At 36.4% G+C, this 17,569-nt stretch overlaps 1 protein-coding gene across 3 annotated transcripts in view; it reads right to left on the bottom strand.

The window, feature by feature from the left end:
* The window catches only part of GRAMD1C (GRAM domain containing 1C), a 159,977-nt gene that overhangs the window by 119,288 nt on the left and 23,120 nt on the right, over nt 1–17,569 (bottom strand). For 2 of the 3 annotated variants that reach the window (XM_056793490.1, XM_056793491.1), the window contains exons 2-3: nt 5,350–5,499; nt 5,105–5,179 (exon numbers count right to left, since the gene is read on the bottom strand). In XM_056793490.1, coding sequence (XP_056649468.1) covers nt 5,105–5,179; nt 5,350–5,499 — 225 coding nt within the window. The remainder of the gene's footprint in view (nt 1–5,104; nt 5,180–5,349; nt 5,500–17,569) is intronic. The other variant, XM_007493705.3, reaches the window with a different exon arrangement.

Genomic DNA, 17,569 nt, shown 5'->3' with positions numbered 1-17,569 from the left:
GCTGAGAGAGACTCAAACTCAATCTAGGGAAATCCTGATTCCCTCTTCCCTGATACCTCCCCAATCCAAACTTGTTATTAAAATTCATCTTTATTTAAATAACCACAGTCAGATAAGAGGACAATCATTTCAGGGGACATAGAGGGAGCTGAACCTCAGGATAGTTATTCAACCATAGGCGGCCCTTATTGGACCCCTGCTGGGCAACCTTGGTCTGGGGGGAAGGCTTGTCCCTCAGGGGGGTCTGTGCTTACCTGCTCTGGGGTATTTTCAATATCAATCCATAGAGAAGACACCCCCTCAGGCTATCTTAGTTGGCCCATTTCTTGGGAACCCCAATTTTCAAAGATAGCCTCTCAGCAGGGGTATCTCCTTTTACCTCACCAGCAGCCATATTCCGTCTCTCTCTCCCTTCAACTCCTTCATTCCCTGTTACAAAACCTTCAGTATCCCCTGTTCTTCAATCCCCAACACGTTTTCCCTATAAATATTACACAATGGAGTAAAGAAACAAGAAATATTAGAACTAAATCAAAAGACTAAAAAATTAGAACATATAGATCTCTACTATCAAAAACAGCTAACATAGAAAACAGGCTAACGAAAGAGAAGTCTCGACCATGACCAAACAAAAATAAAAATCTAGCTATTTCCAGAAATCACAAAAGAAAACTGTCTAGATCTATTAGAAGAGTAAAAGCAAAGTGAACAGTGACAAAATTCAATGGTCAACTACAGAAAAACCTCAAATTGAAAAAAAAAACACTTAGGAACATTATACCAAAATTCAGAGTTTCGAGTAACTACAGTTAAGATCACACAAGATGATGCTGTGACTACTATAAAGTATAGATACTTCTGGAATATTATATTCCAAAAAAGTTTTTTAAAAAGTAGATGAAGAGAGGGGGAGAAAAATTATAAGCAAAAAATTATTTACCCTACAAATCTTAGTATCCTACTAAAGAAAAAAAATGAACCTTTAATTAAAGCTATATAACATTCTGAAAAGCAAACAAGATACAAAACAAACCTAGAAACACAATCAATTTTAATTAATTAAGCAGAAAAATAGTACTGAAATGTTTATCCTCTACAGGGGAGAAAAGACATAAGTGTTCCAATAGAACTTGCTGTCTTCAAAATCATGGAGAGATTTGTAAAAGAATAAAAACTAAAAAGAATGTGATCAGCCTTTGTAATTTGTCATTGAAGTATTCCATTCCCATTCCTTTACTCATCTTTTCTTATCTACCCCAGATTCTAACCTCTAGTTTGTATTTAATAATTTTTTTTCTTTTCTGCTTTTAATCTTCATTTATGATTTATTCTCTGCAGTTGACATTTTTGTTGAAGTTTTTTTTGCTTGTGACTATTCCCTATCTAACTCTATCATCCTTTTTAAGTTCCACCTCTTTCCTCTCCCTACCTGTTTTTCCTGTCAAACTTAATTTTTTTTTTACATAAAACTCTTTATGTATGAATTCAATTTCCCTTTTACTTTTTCAAATAAGAGCAAGATTCATGAAATACTTGTTTTCCCCCTCTGTTTGTATATACTTCTTATGTACATATTACTTATGAGTAATGAAAGTTCTTCTTTCTTCCTCATTTATTTCCTAGCATACTGCTGTTTTCTTCCCTTTCTTTCCTCTCTTAAAACCAACATAATAAAATAAAACCAATCTCAGGCCCCATGTTTATTTTTCTTCTGGATGTTATTTTAAAATAAATTTTATATATATATATATATATGTATATATATATATATATATATATATATATATATATGTATATGTGTGTGTGTGTGTGTGTGTGTGTGTGTGTGTGTAATCACCTTTTTCCACTATCATAATTTTTCCTCTAAAGCTGTTAGAGCTTTCTGTATCAAGTATTTCTGGTAATATTTGAATTTTTTTCCTTTCATTAGTCTTCCCTCTTAGATCAAGTTTCAATCAGGTATCACAGAAGATTATGTCTCAACAATTAGGCAAACCATTCATGTGGAATTGTATCAAATATCTTTGGTACTTTTAAAATCTTAATTTCTTTTAATATTTTAAATCTAAATTCAGGAGAAAAAGAAATATGTTCAAAGTACAATTAGTTAAAATGCTTAAAAATTAAAGGCACAAATTAAGTAAATTTTTAATCTGAAATTTAATCTGAAATCTGGAATGAGTTTACTTTTTGAATATGAACAGAAAGAAATCATGTAAATGGCCCTTCATTTTTCTATTAGAAGACAATATAATGAATATAAAAAACGTTCTTATCTTAGATTACCAAAGTACCTTACAAACTCACTAATGAATCCTCCTGAGTTTTTTATTTTGAAAAATTTGGCAAGGCCAACATTAATTAATCCTCATGACATCCTTGTAAAGGAGTCTGTGGTGGCAAGTATTATCACCATTTAAAAGTGTTAGAACTTACCTACAAAGAGAATAAGTAGCCAACATAAGGCAATAAATCAAGAAAAAAAATATAACCAAAATTTCCAAGTCTCTATAATCCAGATCCAGATATTTTATTTAGAATATCAATTGGTTAATTTTTATTTTGGGTAGAGGGAAGACAAAATTTTAATGGCAACTTAGCTAGTTCATTTTTACATCTCTATTAACAGAAAACTTCAGAAAATAAAGTTTATCTTCAACTTCTTTTAGAAAGATATAATTTTCCTTTTTTCTTCCTCTTTCCTCATATTCAGCCAATAGAAAGACATGAGACTTTATAATTTTAGGTTTCTTTATATTGATTTCAATGATAAGGTTCTCAAATATCCACCGAGAAAGCATAAAAGGTACCCATCCTGAGTCTCTCACTTAAAAAGAATTCAATTTTAGCTATCCAATTCAAAAGGTAGAATGTATCCTTCCAAAGTTATTTAAATAGAAATTTCAATTAATTAGTTGTTAAAGCCAACAAAACTATAAATATTCCATTAAAATTAACATCCCAAAATAATGTGACGAATGCTACTGAGGTTCCTAAGTTTAGAAAAATGCAGTACTATCAGGACAATCTTACCTCTATCAAAAGAACATGCTTAAATGTAACGTCTTCTAAACACGAGGGCAGAAAATCTCAAAGGCTTTTTCTACTCCCAGTAGTTGCAAACTCTATGTCACTAAGAGAAGTGGCATTAAACAAATATATGGCTGCAAGTCTCTGTTTATTTGTCTATTCTCCCATGAGGCCTTAGTTCACCTGGAATAAACCATTATTTTTAAAGGTAGAAGAAAGGTACCATTTTTGTTTTGCCTTAAAACAAACAAACAAAAAACTCTTGAGTGTTTAAATCATCAAATTAAAGAAAAAAAGGAGAGGTGGTTAAATGACTTCTTAATTCCCTTCCAGATCTACATCTATGATCCATGACTATAAAACAGAAATAAAAGATAGGCTTATAAATTTTTTACTAGATGTTTATTTCATTCAGCTAACAAAACAAATCCTTGTTGTTTCAGTATGACCCAAAATAGTGAAAGAAATTCTCCATAAATTTTACAAATAAATTTTTAAACTTTCAAAGAAATATATTTTGTACTTTTATGTAACTCACTAATACTGAAATTCAAAATTCAAACCTGTTTATCTCACTGTCAACAAGAGGAATCATACTTTTAAATAAAATTAATCTCAGTCAACTGCCAAAAAATTACTTTGTCAATAAAAACATTCAAACAAGCCTGGGATCTAAAAGAAAAAACAGATCATAAATTTAGAGCTAGAAGGGCCCTCACAGGCCACTTAATCTAACTGATTTTAAGATCCCATAAACTCAGACACAACTTTCTGACATAGTAATTTAGGTTGTCAGAATTTTTGCTTGAGGAGCTTCAGAATCACATGATTTCTTAGCTAGCAGAGACTTTAGGGTTCACCTAACCCTAACATTCAAGAAAATGTCAGAACACGGAGACTGGGTGACTTGGCCAAGGTCAAAAAGCTAACAAACTAGAGGTAGTCCTAAAATGGAAATCCAGGTCTCCTGACAGTACTTCAAACTCAACACTGCTTATAATCTTTTACCTTAAATCTCTTCTTTCTTCTGACTTAACTATTTCTGCCTATTGCATCACCATTCACCTAGTCCCTCTGATTAGAACCACTGGGCTTATCTCTGACTCCTTCTTTTTCCCTAGATCATATATGTAATCCCCTACCGAGTCCTACAATTCCATATATGAATGTATTTACACCAATCTTTACTTCCTAGTCCTATTTATAATATGACTTTTCACTTTCTTAACCCTTTCCAAATTATAAAATAAATCCTAATGTTAAGTATAGATTATCCCTAAGAGAATAACTTTGACTCAATTTGACATTTATTGACTATAATACACAAAATAGATCTCTAAGAGGTAGAAAAAAATTAACAACATAGAAATTGGTTACATAATTAGAAGAAAGAACTCGTTGGGAAACACTGAAGACAACAGAGGATGGGACAGATAAACAGTGTCACAGAAGTAAAGAACATGAGCTTGGACAGGCTTCAGGAGATAGTGGAAGACAGGAAGGTTTGGTGTATCATGGTCCTCTGGGTCACAAAAAGTCACAAATGAACAATCTTACATTTATTCGTTAACACAAAAGGGTATTTGCCTCATAATGTCATATAATTTGTATTTGTATAATTTGCACTAAAAAATGTGATGAAACAGGTTTTAATTCCCCTATCTCATAACCATCAAAAATACTGGTAAAGTAATCTCTCTATTATAAGAAGAAGTAACAATAGTAACAGCAACCACATTTTGTTTCTACAGACAGACTCTAGTGGGGAAGATTTCAATGCATCTGAGCAATAAGCAGTATTCTCATTTTACCACTGAGAAGGAAACTGGAGGCCCTTTCAGGTTATGCAACTGCATCAATGTCATACAAACAGAATCTGAAACTCCTAACTTCAAAACTCTCTTTTATAACTATTATATGCTATAATTAAATACAGTTATACATTCTTGTTAAGAAATTCATTTTAAAATCTAAAGTACTATTTAAAATATGTTCTTCCTAATAATACCACAAAGAACTATAAACTTCCATTGTGATACATGCAGAAAATGACAACATAACAAGATGATTGTACCGTGGTATATGGTTTCCCCAGAAGGAAACTTGAGCAGATAATTTCCAGGAACATCAAAGTAGACAACAGCACAGTCTAGTGGTTAAAGAATAGTAGTAAAGATTATTGCTCTGAGAATGAATCTTTGAAACCTGGTTATAAAATTAAGGCTGTATACCTACCAAAGAACATTACATAAAACTTCAGACCAAGGATAAAAAATTATCAACAAAAATAGTAAGATGGGAGGAAAACTTCTGAATTACCCAAAAGCTCCAGTCAGTACTCCGATTGTGTAGATTAGGTCCCTGTTTCTTAACTGTCACTATACTATTTTCTTCTACAACTGGACTGAGTTTTTCTTCCACGTCTTCCAATAATTCACTGATGAGGCTAGTATCCTCTTCTTGTATTACCTGTGAACAAGAATGAGAAAATAAGCCTACTAAATGGAACATGCCAAACATGAAGAGAAAAATAACAGTTCATGTTCAAAATTTATAAACCAACTTAAAAGAAAACTTTTTAACATCACACTGCTAATATAGGAATTTGTATTTCTTGACTATACAGATGTTACAAGAATTTGGGTTTTTTTAATTCTTTTTAGTTGGGGATGGGAAGGAGGTGAGAAGGGGAGAAGACACATTTTGGTTAATACAAAAAAATTTTTTTTTAATTTAAAAATAACTTCATCTTTAGGGGCAGCTGGGTGGCTCAGTGGATTGAGCAGCAGGCCTGGAGTCAGTTCAAATCTACCCTCAGATGCTTCCTAGCTGTGCAACTCCGGGCAAGTCACTTAACCCCAAATGCCTAGCCCAGTGATGGCAAACCTTTTAGAGACTATCAGGCCCCCCCCCCCATCCAATTCCCTAGACCAAGTGCTGTGCCTGACCCCCTCTAGAGATGGCATGCTGTGCCCCCTCATCAAGTGTCAGGTATATCCCCTCCATTCCACACAGGGGAGGGGTTGGCTGCTGGGCAGAGGGGAAGGTAATGTGAAAAAATATCTTCAGGTGCAGTGAGGAGAGGAAGGGGATCAGCTCCGCCTGAGTCCCTCTGCCTTCCTAGTAAAGAAATGGGGGGGGGGACCCACAGGAGCAGCTGTGTGCACACAGAAAGCATTCTGCATGCCATCTTTGGCACTTGTGCCAAAGGTTCACCATCACTGGCCTAGGCTTTACTGCTCTTCTGACTCTGAAATGATACTTAGTATCTATTCTAAGGCAGAAGGTAAGGGTCTCAAAAAAATAAAGAGAAAACATAATTACTTTTCAAAGAGAAGAGACTAAGCATAATGAAAATTCTTCTTACTGATCAAAGATCATTATAAGCATCAACCCTTACAAATGATAATATTCATATTTACATAATCCTTTACATATATATATGTGTATATATATATATATATATATATATATATATATATATATATATATATATATCTTCAATTCTGTGAGGTGGTTGTTGTTGAGTAGTTCAGTGGTATCTGACTCTTAATGACTCCATGGACATAGCATACCAGGCTCTTCTGTCTTCTACTGTCCCAAAATCTGTCCAAGCTCATATTTATTGGCTTTTTATGACATTATCCATGGCATTCCCTTCTCTTTTTGTTGTGGGAGAAACACACCCAAGTTTGTAGCAGGATCTCCGAAGAATGAGAGATCCTGCTACAAACTCCATTCAATACAGAAGAAAAGAATTTTATTTGAAGAAATGGTTTAAGGTGGTATAATGGCCTAAATGCTGATAGAATAGCCTGGGGGCTAAGCAGACTGCCTTAGAGCCAATGGATAAGCCCAGGGACTAGTATAGTAGCTTCTCTAGAACTGGTGAAACAGCAGCTCTCAATATGGAGCAGACAGAGATTTGGGAGATTCTTCTGGAATGCCAGAGACCCCAGGGCACAGGTCCCTTGTTCCCCATTGTCCCCCATGTCATTATTTGTCAATGTGGGAGAGGACTCATGGCCCTTTTAAAATAAGAATATGGGGTGGGGGGGTGGGGGTTGAGGATGCAGTACATTGGAGGACCACTATGGGTAATTATATCTTACAGTTCTAATTTAAAGCAAATATAGAATATAAGTAATTAATAAAACATTAGGCACAAAGCTGATGTCTACTATAGGACATTACAGATCCAATACACAGGCTCAGTTGAGTTGATTTGTTTTTTTTTTTTTCTAAAATTCATCCTGTTTGTCATGTCTTATGGGGCAATCATGTGATCAATTTGCCATTCATGCTTGACTAATGCTAAAAACTACAGGTTTTGCAGTTGATGTCTAACTAGTGAGAAATGGAGGTTTCAGAGTATGAGGGTCCAGTTTCTTTTACTACCTGCCTGCTGTCTGCTCCCATCTCTTTGGCCTTCAATCTTTCCCAAGTCTTTACCAAAGAATTCTGCATCTCATTATGTAGCCAAAGTATTTAAGCTTCAGTTTCAGTATTTGTTCTTCCAATGAACAGTCAGAGTTAATTTCTTTAAATATTAATGGTTTGACCAACAACATGGAAATAGGTTCAGATCAAGGACATAAGGAACACCCAATGAAACTGCCTATCGGCTGTGGGAAGGGTGGATGGAGGGGAGGGAGGGAAATAATGTGATTATTGTAACCAAGGAATACTGTTCTAAATTGACTAAATAAATTAATTTTAAAAATAAATAAATAAATATTGATGGTTTGATCTCCTTGCTTTCAAAGGGACTCTCAAAAGTCTTCTCTAGACCACAACTTGAAAGCATCAGGTCTTTGGAACTCAGCTTTCCTTACTGTCCAATTCTCACAGCCACACCTTACTACTGGAAAAAACAGAACTTCAACTATATGAACCATTGTCAGCAAAATGATCTCTGCTTTTTAATATACTGTCTAGATTTACCATAGTTTTCTTTCCAAGGAGCAAATGTCTTTTAATTTCATAACCACAGTCACTATCTGCAGTGATCACTGAGTCCAAGACCACAAAATCTGGCATTGCTTCGATTTCTTCTCCCTTTATTACCAGATCTTAAATTGTACTATAAAGCAGTAATCATCAAAACAATCTGATGTTCACTAAGAAATAGAAAGGTGGATCAATGGAATAGAGTAAGGGTAAATGACCCCAGCATTCTTAGGGTTTCTCCTAAGGAAAAACCATGAGAACGTTGTTGCAAGACTAGGAAGGCTACTTGGAATGCATTTTTTTCCCCTTTTCACTCTTTTGGTACTTATACTCCAAACAGCTGAGTGTACTGACTATTTAGAGGAATTCTAGTTAAGTGATTGGTTACTGTACAAAAATATTTTTAGCAGTTCCTTTTATATTGGTAAAGAATTGGAAACTTGGGGGTTGTCTGTCATTTGCAGAATGGCTGAACAAGTTGTGGTATATGGTTGCAATGGAATACTATTGTCCCATAAGACATGACAAACAGGATGAGTGCAGAAAAAAACAAAAAAACTTATATGAACAGACACAAAGCAAAGTGAGCAGAACCAGGAGAATAATGTAAATAGTAACAAAAACATAATAATCAAGTGTGAAGGACTAAATCATTATCAGCAAAGCAAGTTCCCAAGTGTTATGATTAAAATTCTCTGGAGATTATATATTAATTTATAATTTTTTATTAAATAGGGAAAAGCAGGTTGGAGAAATATAATTACATGGTTGGTCACCTAGCTAACCCAAACTCCCTGCTCACCACATGTTCCCATTCATTCCCACAGCTTGGCCAGAAGAGCCAGCAAATTTCCTTGATCAATTAACTTAAAACCCATGACATCATTTTTACCGAATTTCCCTGGTTGGACAGACTTGACCTCAGTCTGAGGCAGAGGCTAATCTCCTGAACACCAGCAGTTGTGTGGGACAAGAGGCCAGAGTCTTCCAGGATGCCAGGGAGCCAAGAGGCATCTGGTTGGCATCTTCCTTTTACAGATAAGCCTCAGACCTTGTTCTTAATCCAATCAAAGGGTAAGGGCTGAATGGAAACCCAGTTCACTAGAGAAATACCCCAAGATTGATCTTAGGGTACCAAGAAAAGAGGTGCAAATAAAATGGTTCAATCCTCACATTCCCATCTCTGATTCTGTGGGAGATATGCTGGTCTGCCTCAATGAATCATTCCATATATAATATGGAATTCAATATATAATATGGAATATAATAATAAAATTTCAGAATGGACTCAACAGAATGCATAAGTGCCCAAAGATTTTATACATTTCATGGAAGGTCTTAACTACATTTAGATGTTTTGTAACATAATAAAAACAACTGATAGATCCATTGTCAAGAAGTCATTGGGGGCATTCTCCATTTTGAGCACAAAGGTTTTATAATCAAGATAAAATAGCAGTGCCTGGAAAGGACAAAATTGGATGGAGAGAGAGTCCACCCTTTCATTATATTTAGTTCATTATATCCAAAAGCTCACTCTGAGTCTCACAATATGATGTCCAATTTCTGGAGAAATCTTCTATTGCTGTCATCTTTATAGTCCATCTGGAATCATTATGGTCCTAATAGCATTTTCTTTAGATTTGTTTTCCTGGTCCAGGTTATTGGCAATATCTTTCCCTAAAATTGCTTTAAAAAAGATCTTAGGGGGGGCAGCTGGGTAGCTCAGTAGATTGAGAGCCAGACCTAGAAGCAGGAGGTCCTGGATTCAAATCTGGCCTCAGACACTTCCCAGCTGTGTGACCCTGAGCAAGTCACTTAACCCCTATTGCCTAGCCCTTACCACTCTTCTGCCTTAGAACCAATACACATTATTGATTCTAAGATGGAAGGTAACGGCTTTAAATTTTTTTTAAATAAAAGAGATCTTAGTCTATGGACTTTTAGGATAACTTCACAGTTCCTCCTCAAGAAGGTGAGATACTGCCCAGATTCTAATCCTACAGCAAACATAACCTGATAGTAACACGAAATAATGTTCCAACATAGGGAAAATTGTTTTATAACAACAACAGACTTGGTATAGGATATATAGGTAGGTTACTCATTTAAGAATGCATTAAATAAGTCACCCAAATTATATACAAATCACCTTTCCCAAAAATAATAGGGGGGGGAAATATTTGTGTGTGTATGTATGTGTATATATATATATAAAAATTATAACAAGACCCTAATACATATCCAAAGTCCAGTAGAGGTAACCTAAATCCTGCAAGCATGTAGGTCAGATGCAACAATACTGCAGTTATTCACCATCTGCCATAACTAAAGAAAAGAAAAGCCAAAGAAAAAAAGATGGAAGACTGACAAAAAGGGAAATATGATCCCTGCTGTTTGATTTCTACTCTATACAAGAGTCATAGGGATAGCAAGCCAGAGTCAGATAAGAGTATACAAAGGCTAAGGCAGAAGAGTCCTCCCTCAGAACTCTGCTGAATAGTTGTTCTTCTGACTCCCCCCTGAGACAGCTCTCCCCACTTTGGCACTGACATTTATCACGGCTACAGGGGTTGTGGACATCCATGATCATTGGCTCATCAACACTGATCAGTCAGTGGATTGTTAGCAGTTCCTTTATAGTCTTCCCAAAATCAGACTCAAATATCAGATATTAGTCCCACATGATTTAATCACCAACAACAGGTTTTAATAGTCTAATTTTGGGGGTATGTAATACTATCAGGACTATTAGCTATTTTGTAAACTTATTCTTTAATACCAAGTATCAGGTATAATTCCATAAACTCAAGTTTAAAAATGATATTTTAAACTAATAAAACAAAAAAGATCAAAAAGATCACTTTTCAAAACCTATTAAAAATATAAGTTAAACATAAGTATTTTTAAAATACAGATTAATTACTTAAAAGTTAAATCTATTATATCCCTTACATGGCCATGATTCTCTAAACACATATACATAAGTTTTTTCCCTGTTAAAAGCTTGGCATAGACATTAATATAACAACAAAGGCAAAGTCAGAAAAAGATAATTCCTAGAATTAAGGTGCACATTTGGCCACAGTTGCTGACAAACCTATAGCCCTGAGAGGTTCGCCTGACTTATTTAAGTAAGAACAATAAGAGTGATTAATAAGAGCAGAGCCACCCCCCAGAAGTTGCCATCAACATATTAAGGGCTAGGTGATTGTGTATAACTCTCTTTGCCAAAGAATCAATCTCTTCCTGGAGGAAGGAGATAGCTTTAGAAGTTCAGGAGAGAGCTTGAACTGTTATCCTGAGCCAATTCCTCAACCCCAGGAGAGATATTCCTAATATAATCTATTACTGCCATCATCCCAAAAGAGGACATAGTAACCCAGAAAAATCTTGGTGCTATATAGAGGAAATGGCTACTGAATCAGACCTAGATCTCTTGCTCCCATGTATGCCACTAAGAGTCCAGGTTCCTAGCTATAGACTTGTCTACCTGGCCAATAAAATGACTATGCACCAAAACAGGTGGGTTACATAGACAAAACCATAGGTCTGTGATAGAGGAAGGATCCAGAGACTTGATTTAACAGAGACTGGAAGAACTGCAAAGGGGGATGGGGAAAAGGCTTGAAATCCTGAAGAAGAGGAGATTGCAGGAGGGAAACAGTTGGGTCTCTCAGGCTTGAGAAGGCAAAGGAGAAAGTCTGGTTGGAGACAAGCTCCTGAACACTAAATTTGATCCCTATTTGAACCCAACTATCATCCCCTCAAAGAGATGTGGCAGGAACCTGAAAGAAGCAAGAAGCATTTTTCAAGATCTATCACACCCATGACACCCTGGATCTGGACTTTGCTCAGCCGTGATAAGGCCAGGGATCAACCAACCTGAACCTCTGGGAGGCCAGGCTTTAAAGCCTGAGTCTCAACTTGGAGGGAGGGAAAGGAAACTTAGGCAGGGACCTCATTTCACCTCTTTCCTCTAGACCCTAAAACCCTGTAGCCATTTTCCCTGTTTAACCCTGAACCATTTAATTATTAGAATAAAGACTTATCTATACCATCCAGACTCCAATGTGAGTGAAGAACACTAGCTCAGCGGAGAGGACAGAAATTAATTTCTCTCTCTTCCACTAGGGAAGAAGAATATTTCAAATCACAATAAGAAGAAAGGGAAAGGGCAGGTTTAGTGAGGAGACATTTCTGAAGAGGATGAAGGAGGGAACAAACCCATCTCCCTCTCCTTCTACCTCCTGGGACAAATAACATCTACTTCTCACATCCCTTACCTTTAACTGGAGGGGTTCCATTCTCTCTCTCATTAATACCATCCAATCAACCCCTCCATTACAGATCCCATAAGACCCTTGGGGAAGGGAAGAGTAAGCTGAAGTTACACAGAATTGCCCAGGGGTCACCAAATCCCAAGGGAAATCTGTCTTCAACTGTGGTGAGGCAGTAACCGTTGCAAAGGATATATGCATTTATGTGACCTATCTATCCTTTATCCTACTGAGTTGTGTCTTAGGAAAGATAAATGTCATGGGAATGGAAAAGTGAGGTTGTTCTTCACCCATATATCTGCTACCTGATGGCCCCTTATCTGCTCTTTTACCACACAATTCAAAGGTGGGCAAAATGTCACTCAATGGGAATGGGGCTCCCATATATCTGAAAATTACTGTACAGGGCATGTTAAAATCAACTGAGATTTGAAAATCTGTGAATCTCTCAAGGACTAATGATAGTAGTTGCGATCAGGCAGAAGAGCTCCACCTGTCACTTTTGATGTGACATATAACAAAAACAAAGGGGAAAAATGCTTGTTTGGCAATATATGACCCTCATGAGGTGCAAGTTGTGGCAAAGTCTCATTCATGTAGACTGGAATTGTTGACCATGATAAAACAGAACTTCAATATGCTGGTGATAGACCCAGCATCCATAAACTACAATGGCATTGACTGGGTATAGAGTATGTCCTATTTGGCTATGGACCCTAATAATAGCATTATCCTTAGTCCAGTCATCAGAAGAGGGAACAAAAGAGGAAAATTCAATACAGCTTAATGATGAGAACAAAATAGTACCAGATGAGGGTAGCGTTTTTTTAATAAAGTTAAATTGGGTTTTCCTATAAAATCCCTAATCATAAAAAAAAAAAGCAAAAGCAAATATGAAGACAAATAGGCAATAACATACAATGAAAGTGACAAGATAGTTAATCATTGTCAGTAGTTGGTACCAGTTTTACATGAGAAAAATAAATTTAAAAGTGTTTTTCCAATTTTGATGACAAAGTAATTGGCAACATTTAGATGGGTTCTTCCCAAGCAGTCTGAGTCCTTCCAGTTCACCAAAAGTTCCTTATATATATATATATATATACACACACATTGTCTCCTGGGAGATCATGGAGTAAGAAGTCCAAGGGTCCAGTTTATACTGCTGCCCATGAGTCATGAAATTCACTTAATTAGACCTATAATTCCTATATAAAAGAAACAACAGATACCCCCACCTTGAAATGATGTGTATGCAGGGGAGAAAAGTTTGACCTCAATAGGGGGATGTCCAAGAATCATTTCAAATATCTCTCCTAGGGATGCCATTTGATTGGGGAATAGCTAAACAAATTGTGGTATATGTTGGTGATGGAATACTATTGTACTAAAAGGAATAATAAAGTGGAGGAATTCCATGGGGACTGGAACAACCTCCAGAAAGTGATGCAGAGTGAAAGGAGCAGAACCAGGAGAATGTTGTACACAGAGACGGAGACACTGTGGTACAATCAAATGTAATGGACTTCTCTACTAGTAGCAATGCAATGACCCAGGACAATTCTGAGGGACTTATGAGAAAGAATGCTATTCACATTCAGAGGAAGAATTGTGGGAGTAGAAATACAGAAGAAAAACAACTACTTGATCACATGGGCTGATGGGAAACGATCATCCTGATGCAAATATCAATAATATGGAAATAGGTTTGGATTAATGACACATGTAAAACCCAGTAGAAATGTGCATCAGCTACGGGAGTGGGGTGGGAGGAGCTGAGAGAAAGAACATGAATCATATAGCACATGGAAAATATTTCTTAATCAGTTAAATAAAAATGAAAAATAAAACAAAATAAATAAAACAAATATCTCCCTTAGGTCTGCCATGCAGGTAAAATAGGTCTGTATAAATGGAGATTTTGAGCCTTTGGCCTTCATCCCCCAGAAGTCCCTTAGTATTTCCCAAAATTCCCTTTTCCTGTGTCCTTGTGTTTTGTGTGATGGCATTTAAGTGGCTGTAATTCCTCCCTCTTCCTCTCTAGGACCTGCAACCTGGCTGAAGTCAGGCAGTTCTTTTGCTTTAGTTATTATTAATAAAACTTTATAAAATATCATATTTAGTTTTTGATTATTAATTTAAAACCCACATTTTGGCTTACCACAAAGAGATAGAATTCACAAATATTTTTAAGATAGAATAGATATATTTTTTCAAGCCTGCACTCCTGCCCACCCACCTGTTTTCAAGCCATCACAGCCACTGCACTCCCCAGTTCCTGATTCAGCCTGAGCTGGACCCACCCAATCTCCAGCCCTCCAACAGCCAGACCAGCCTGCCACTCAGAGCCAGGAAGGGTGAGATTATCCAATCCCTTTGGTAACCCCACACCATCCCACACTCCACCTGGGGTTTTTTCAGCCTGCTCTAGCCATTTTTCAGTGTGGAGAAAAGAAACCCCACCCCTTCTAGTTTTCAAGCAGATTGTTTTTTAAAGCTGACCCTGTACTCCTAGTTTAGAAGGTTTTTACTAAAGGTTTTTCACAGGGAGGGCAGTTAGTTCCAAATCAGTAGATTTAAAGTCAGTTTTGGGGAATAAGCCTGTTTTTTTCCCTTCTTTCTCCTGACCCAAAACACCAAGGAGAACTATTTTTTCTCTCCAATGCAAATATGCTATTGTTTTCCCTTGAAGTTTTGCCTCTTTCTGTTCACTTTTTAAACAAACCCCATTCAGCTTCTTTCAGAAAAAATACTATTGCAAAGCATGCTTGAAACTCTGAAACAACAGTCCGAGTTGGTAGAGCTAAAAAGTGAGTCTGGATCCGCTTAATTTTTTTCCTGGAATTTTTTATTTTCATTAGAGATTTCCTGCTTTATTTCCTTCTCCTCAAGAATATGCCACAAGCTAGGCTGCATATGCTACAAACCAACCTGAAATATTTTGACAAAGTTCTAAAAATTCTAACTGCTCTCAACATGCAGAGTGGAAATTCTACCCTGTGCTTCTATGAAATAATTCAAAGTGCTGACAAAAGAAATCTAAATGGATAATAAATATTGGGGGAGGGGAAGGAAACTTTAAAAGACATCTGGAAGTTTTTTGCTAACTATTTTGAGTTTATTCTCCTCCTATAATAGTGAACAAGTCTATTGGGAATGGCGAAAAGGATTTTGACTGCATTGCCTGCCTGCACCTTCTCATTGGTTTATATTATTGTATTTACTGATTGCTTTAAGGTTTAAAATTTTTTAAGTTTATCTGTTTTAATTTAATCAATATCTTTGTTATATTGAATCATTTTAATCTATGTTTTGCCTATATTGATCTTTAATTTGTACCTTTACCTTTGCTGAAGAACAAAAATATCATTGTAAGCCCATGAACATCTTGCCCAAACCATTTTCACTAGATCCATCAAAGATGACATGTTGCCTTTGTGTATTATGAAATTTAAATTACTCCACTGTAAAAGAGAGAATCTGCATTGCAAGCAAGGGACATCATCTGTCAATCAAAAAAGTAACATTCCATTTGGAATATTCCCAGGAAAAGGCAGTTGGAAGCTAACCCCCACAGCTGAACTAGAGGACTCTCCCTCTTGGTTTTGGAGAGAGGAGTGAAGGAGAGACTTTCTTTTGGGGGGCTAGACTGAGAGGCTTCTGACTGGGCCTTACTTAGCTTCTGTCCTAAGATGAGAGACCCTGGTGACTTCTGGAGCAGTGGGGAGAAGCTTTTGAATTAACTTTTGTCTAGTATGGCTGATGGTGGTGGCTGAATCTGAAGAACTAATTGTGTATTTGAGATTTGATTTTGAAGAAGAAGAAAAAAGAAAATATTTGTCCTCATCTCTCGACTGTCTCTGATAGTGACTGATTGCCAATACTCCCAATACCCTCCTAACTCCTTGTATAGATTAGGGAAACCTCCATCCCTCTTACCTCATCTTCTATTCTGTCCTATCTTCCCCAATAAACCTCCTTACCTGAGAAAGAGGGAAAAAGTATCTTCTCTAAAGCCCACAGTTCACCTTGAGTTACATAGAAAGGTGGCTGACTAACAGGGGGAAGGGAGGGAATTGGAGGCAGGAGGGAGCAGGTAGAAAAACAGGTGGCATTTGAGGGAGGAGGGTAGGCAAAATATTGATCCATTAGCCATCCAGTATTGATCCAAAGGCAATTGCCAGTATCTTTAGTATAGATCAATAGGCACCTTCTGGTAGTATATCAGCAAGTATCTATCTATCTCCAAGTATCTCCTTTATTGCAACTAGAAATATCTCCAGAGTATCTTTTATTACAACTAGAAGCAGCTCTCTGTTACAAATATCCTCTCTGTTACAATTTATCTTTAGTATCTCATTACACCACCCTACTTAGATCTTACTTCATGGTGAAGATAAAGTTGTAATCTCCTGATTGAACAATGAAGGTACTTAGTTCTTTATAGTGAAGCTAGAACTTTAAGCTAAGTCTATTTTAAGATCTTAATACAAAAAAGTGTTAAGTAACTATAAAGGGTAAATTAATCACAAAAAGGTTAAGTAACTAACAAAAGATGAACTTAACAAAGGAGTGTTAAGTAACTCAAAAGATATAACCTAATCAAAGAAGATGAGAACTAAAGAATGGGCAGTCCTGGACAAAGCCTCTGATGTGTGATTGGTAGACGTGAAAATTTAGAGGAGGGGACACAAGAGTAAAAGGTCTATATATTTGGCTCACTTCCTCTCTCCGGTACCTTTTGGCGCCAGAGAGGTGGCTGGTGACAGTGTGCTGGGTCTTTCGGCATCTTGGCGTGGCTCCAGCTATTGTCCGCTTCGGTGGTGAATTTCTGACTGAGTTTTTCCTCCTTTACTTTCCAAACTTTATCCTTAGAAGCCTCTAATCTCCTTCAGAGACCTAGCAGCAGAGATCTTGAACTCCCCCTGGCACAGGACAGGTGGGAGAAATCCTATATCCTCTTCCATCTTTCCCCTTAAATCCTTCCCTCTATATTAATTAAAATTACCATAAATTTCCAGACTGACTTGGGTATTTTATTGGGAATTTTTCCCTGGTAACCAATTAATTTAGAATTTTAAGTCACAACCCTAAAATTATCACTACAGTATTGTCACATATGATGATGAATGGATTTCATCAAAAGCTATATACAACCTTTAGAGAATGTAATAAGCTAAGAATTTAATTGTAATTTTAAGAGGTCTTCAGAAATAATTTTATATAACTAGTGGTTTCTGAATGGATATTATATTTACATATATATTATAAAGAATGTTGTATTACAGGTAGAGAAACAAAGAAATGTT

This window comes from Monodelphis domestica, chromosome 4, assembly GCF_027887165.1.
Source record: "Monodelphis domestica isolate mMonDom1 chromosome 4, mMonDom1.pri, whole genome shotgun sequence".
Lineage (NCBI taxonomy): Eukaryota > Metazoa > Chordata > Mammalia > Didelphimorphia > Didelphidae > Monodelphis > Monodelphis domestica.
The sequence above is the reverse complement of the archived record's forward strand: the minus strand, read 5'-3'. Positions and strand labels throughout refer to the sequence as shown.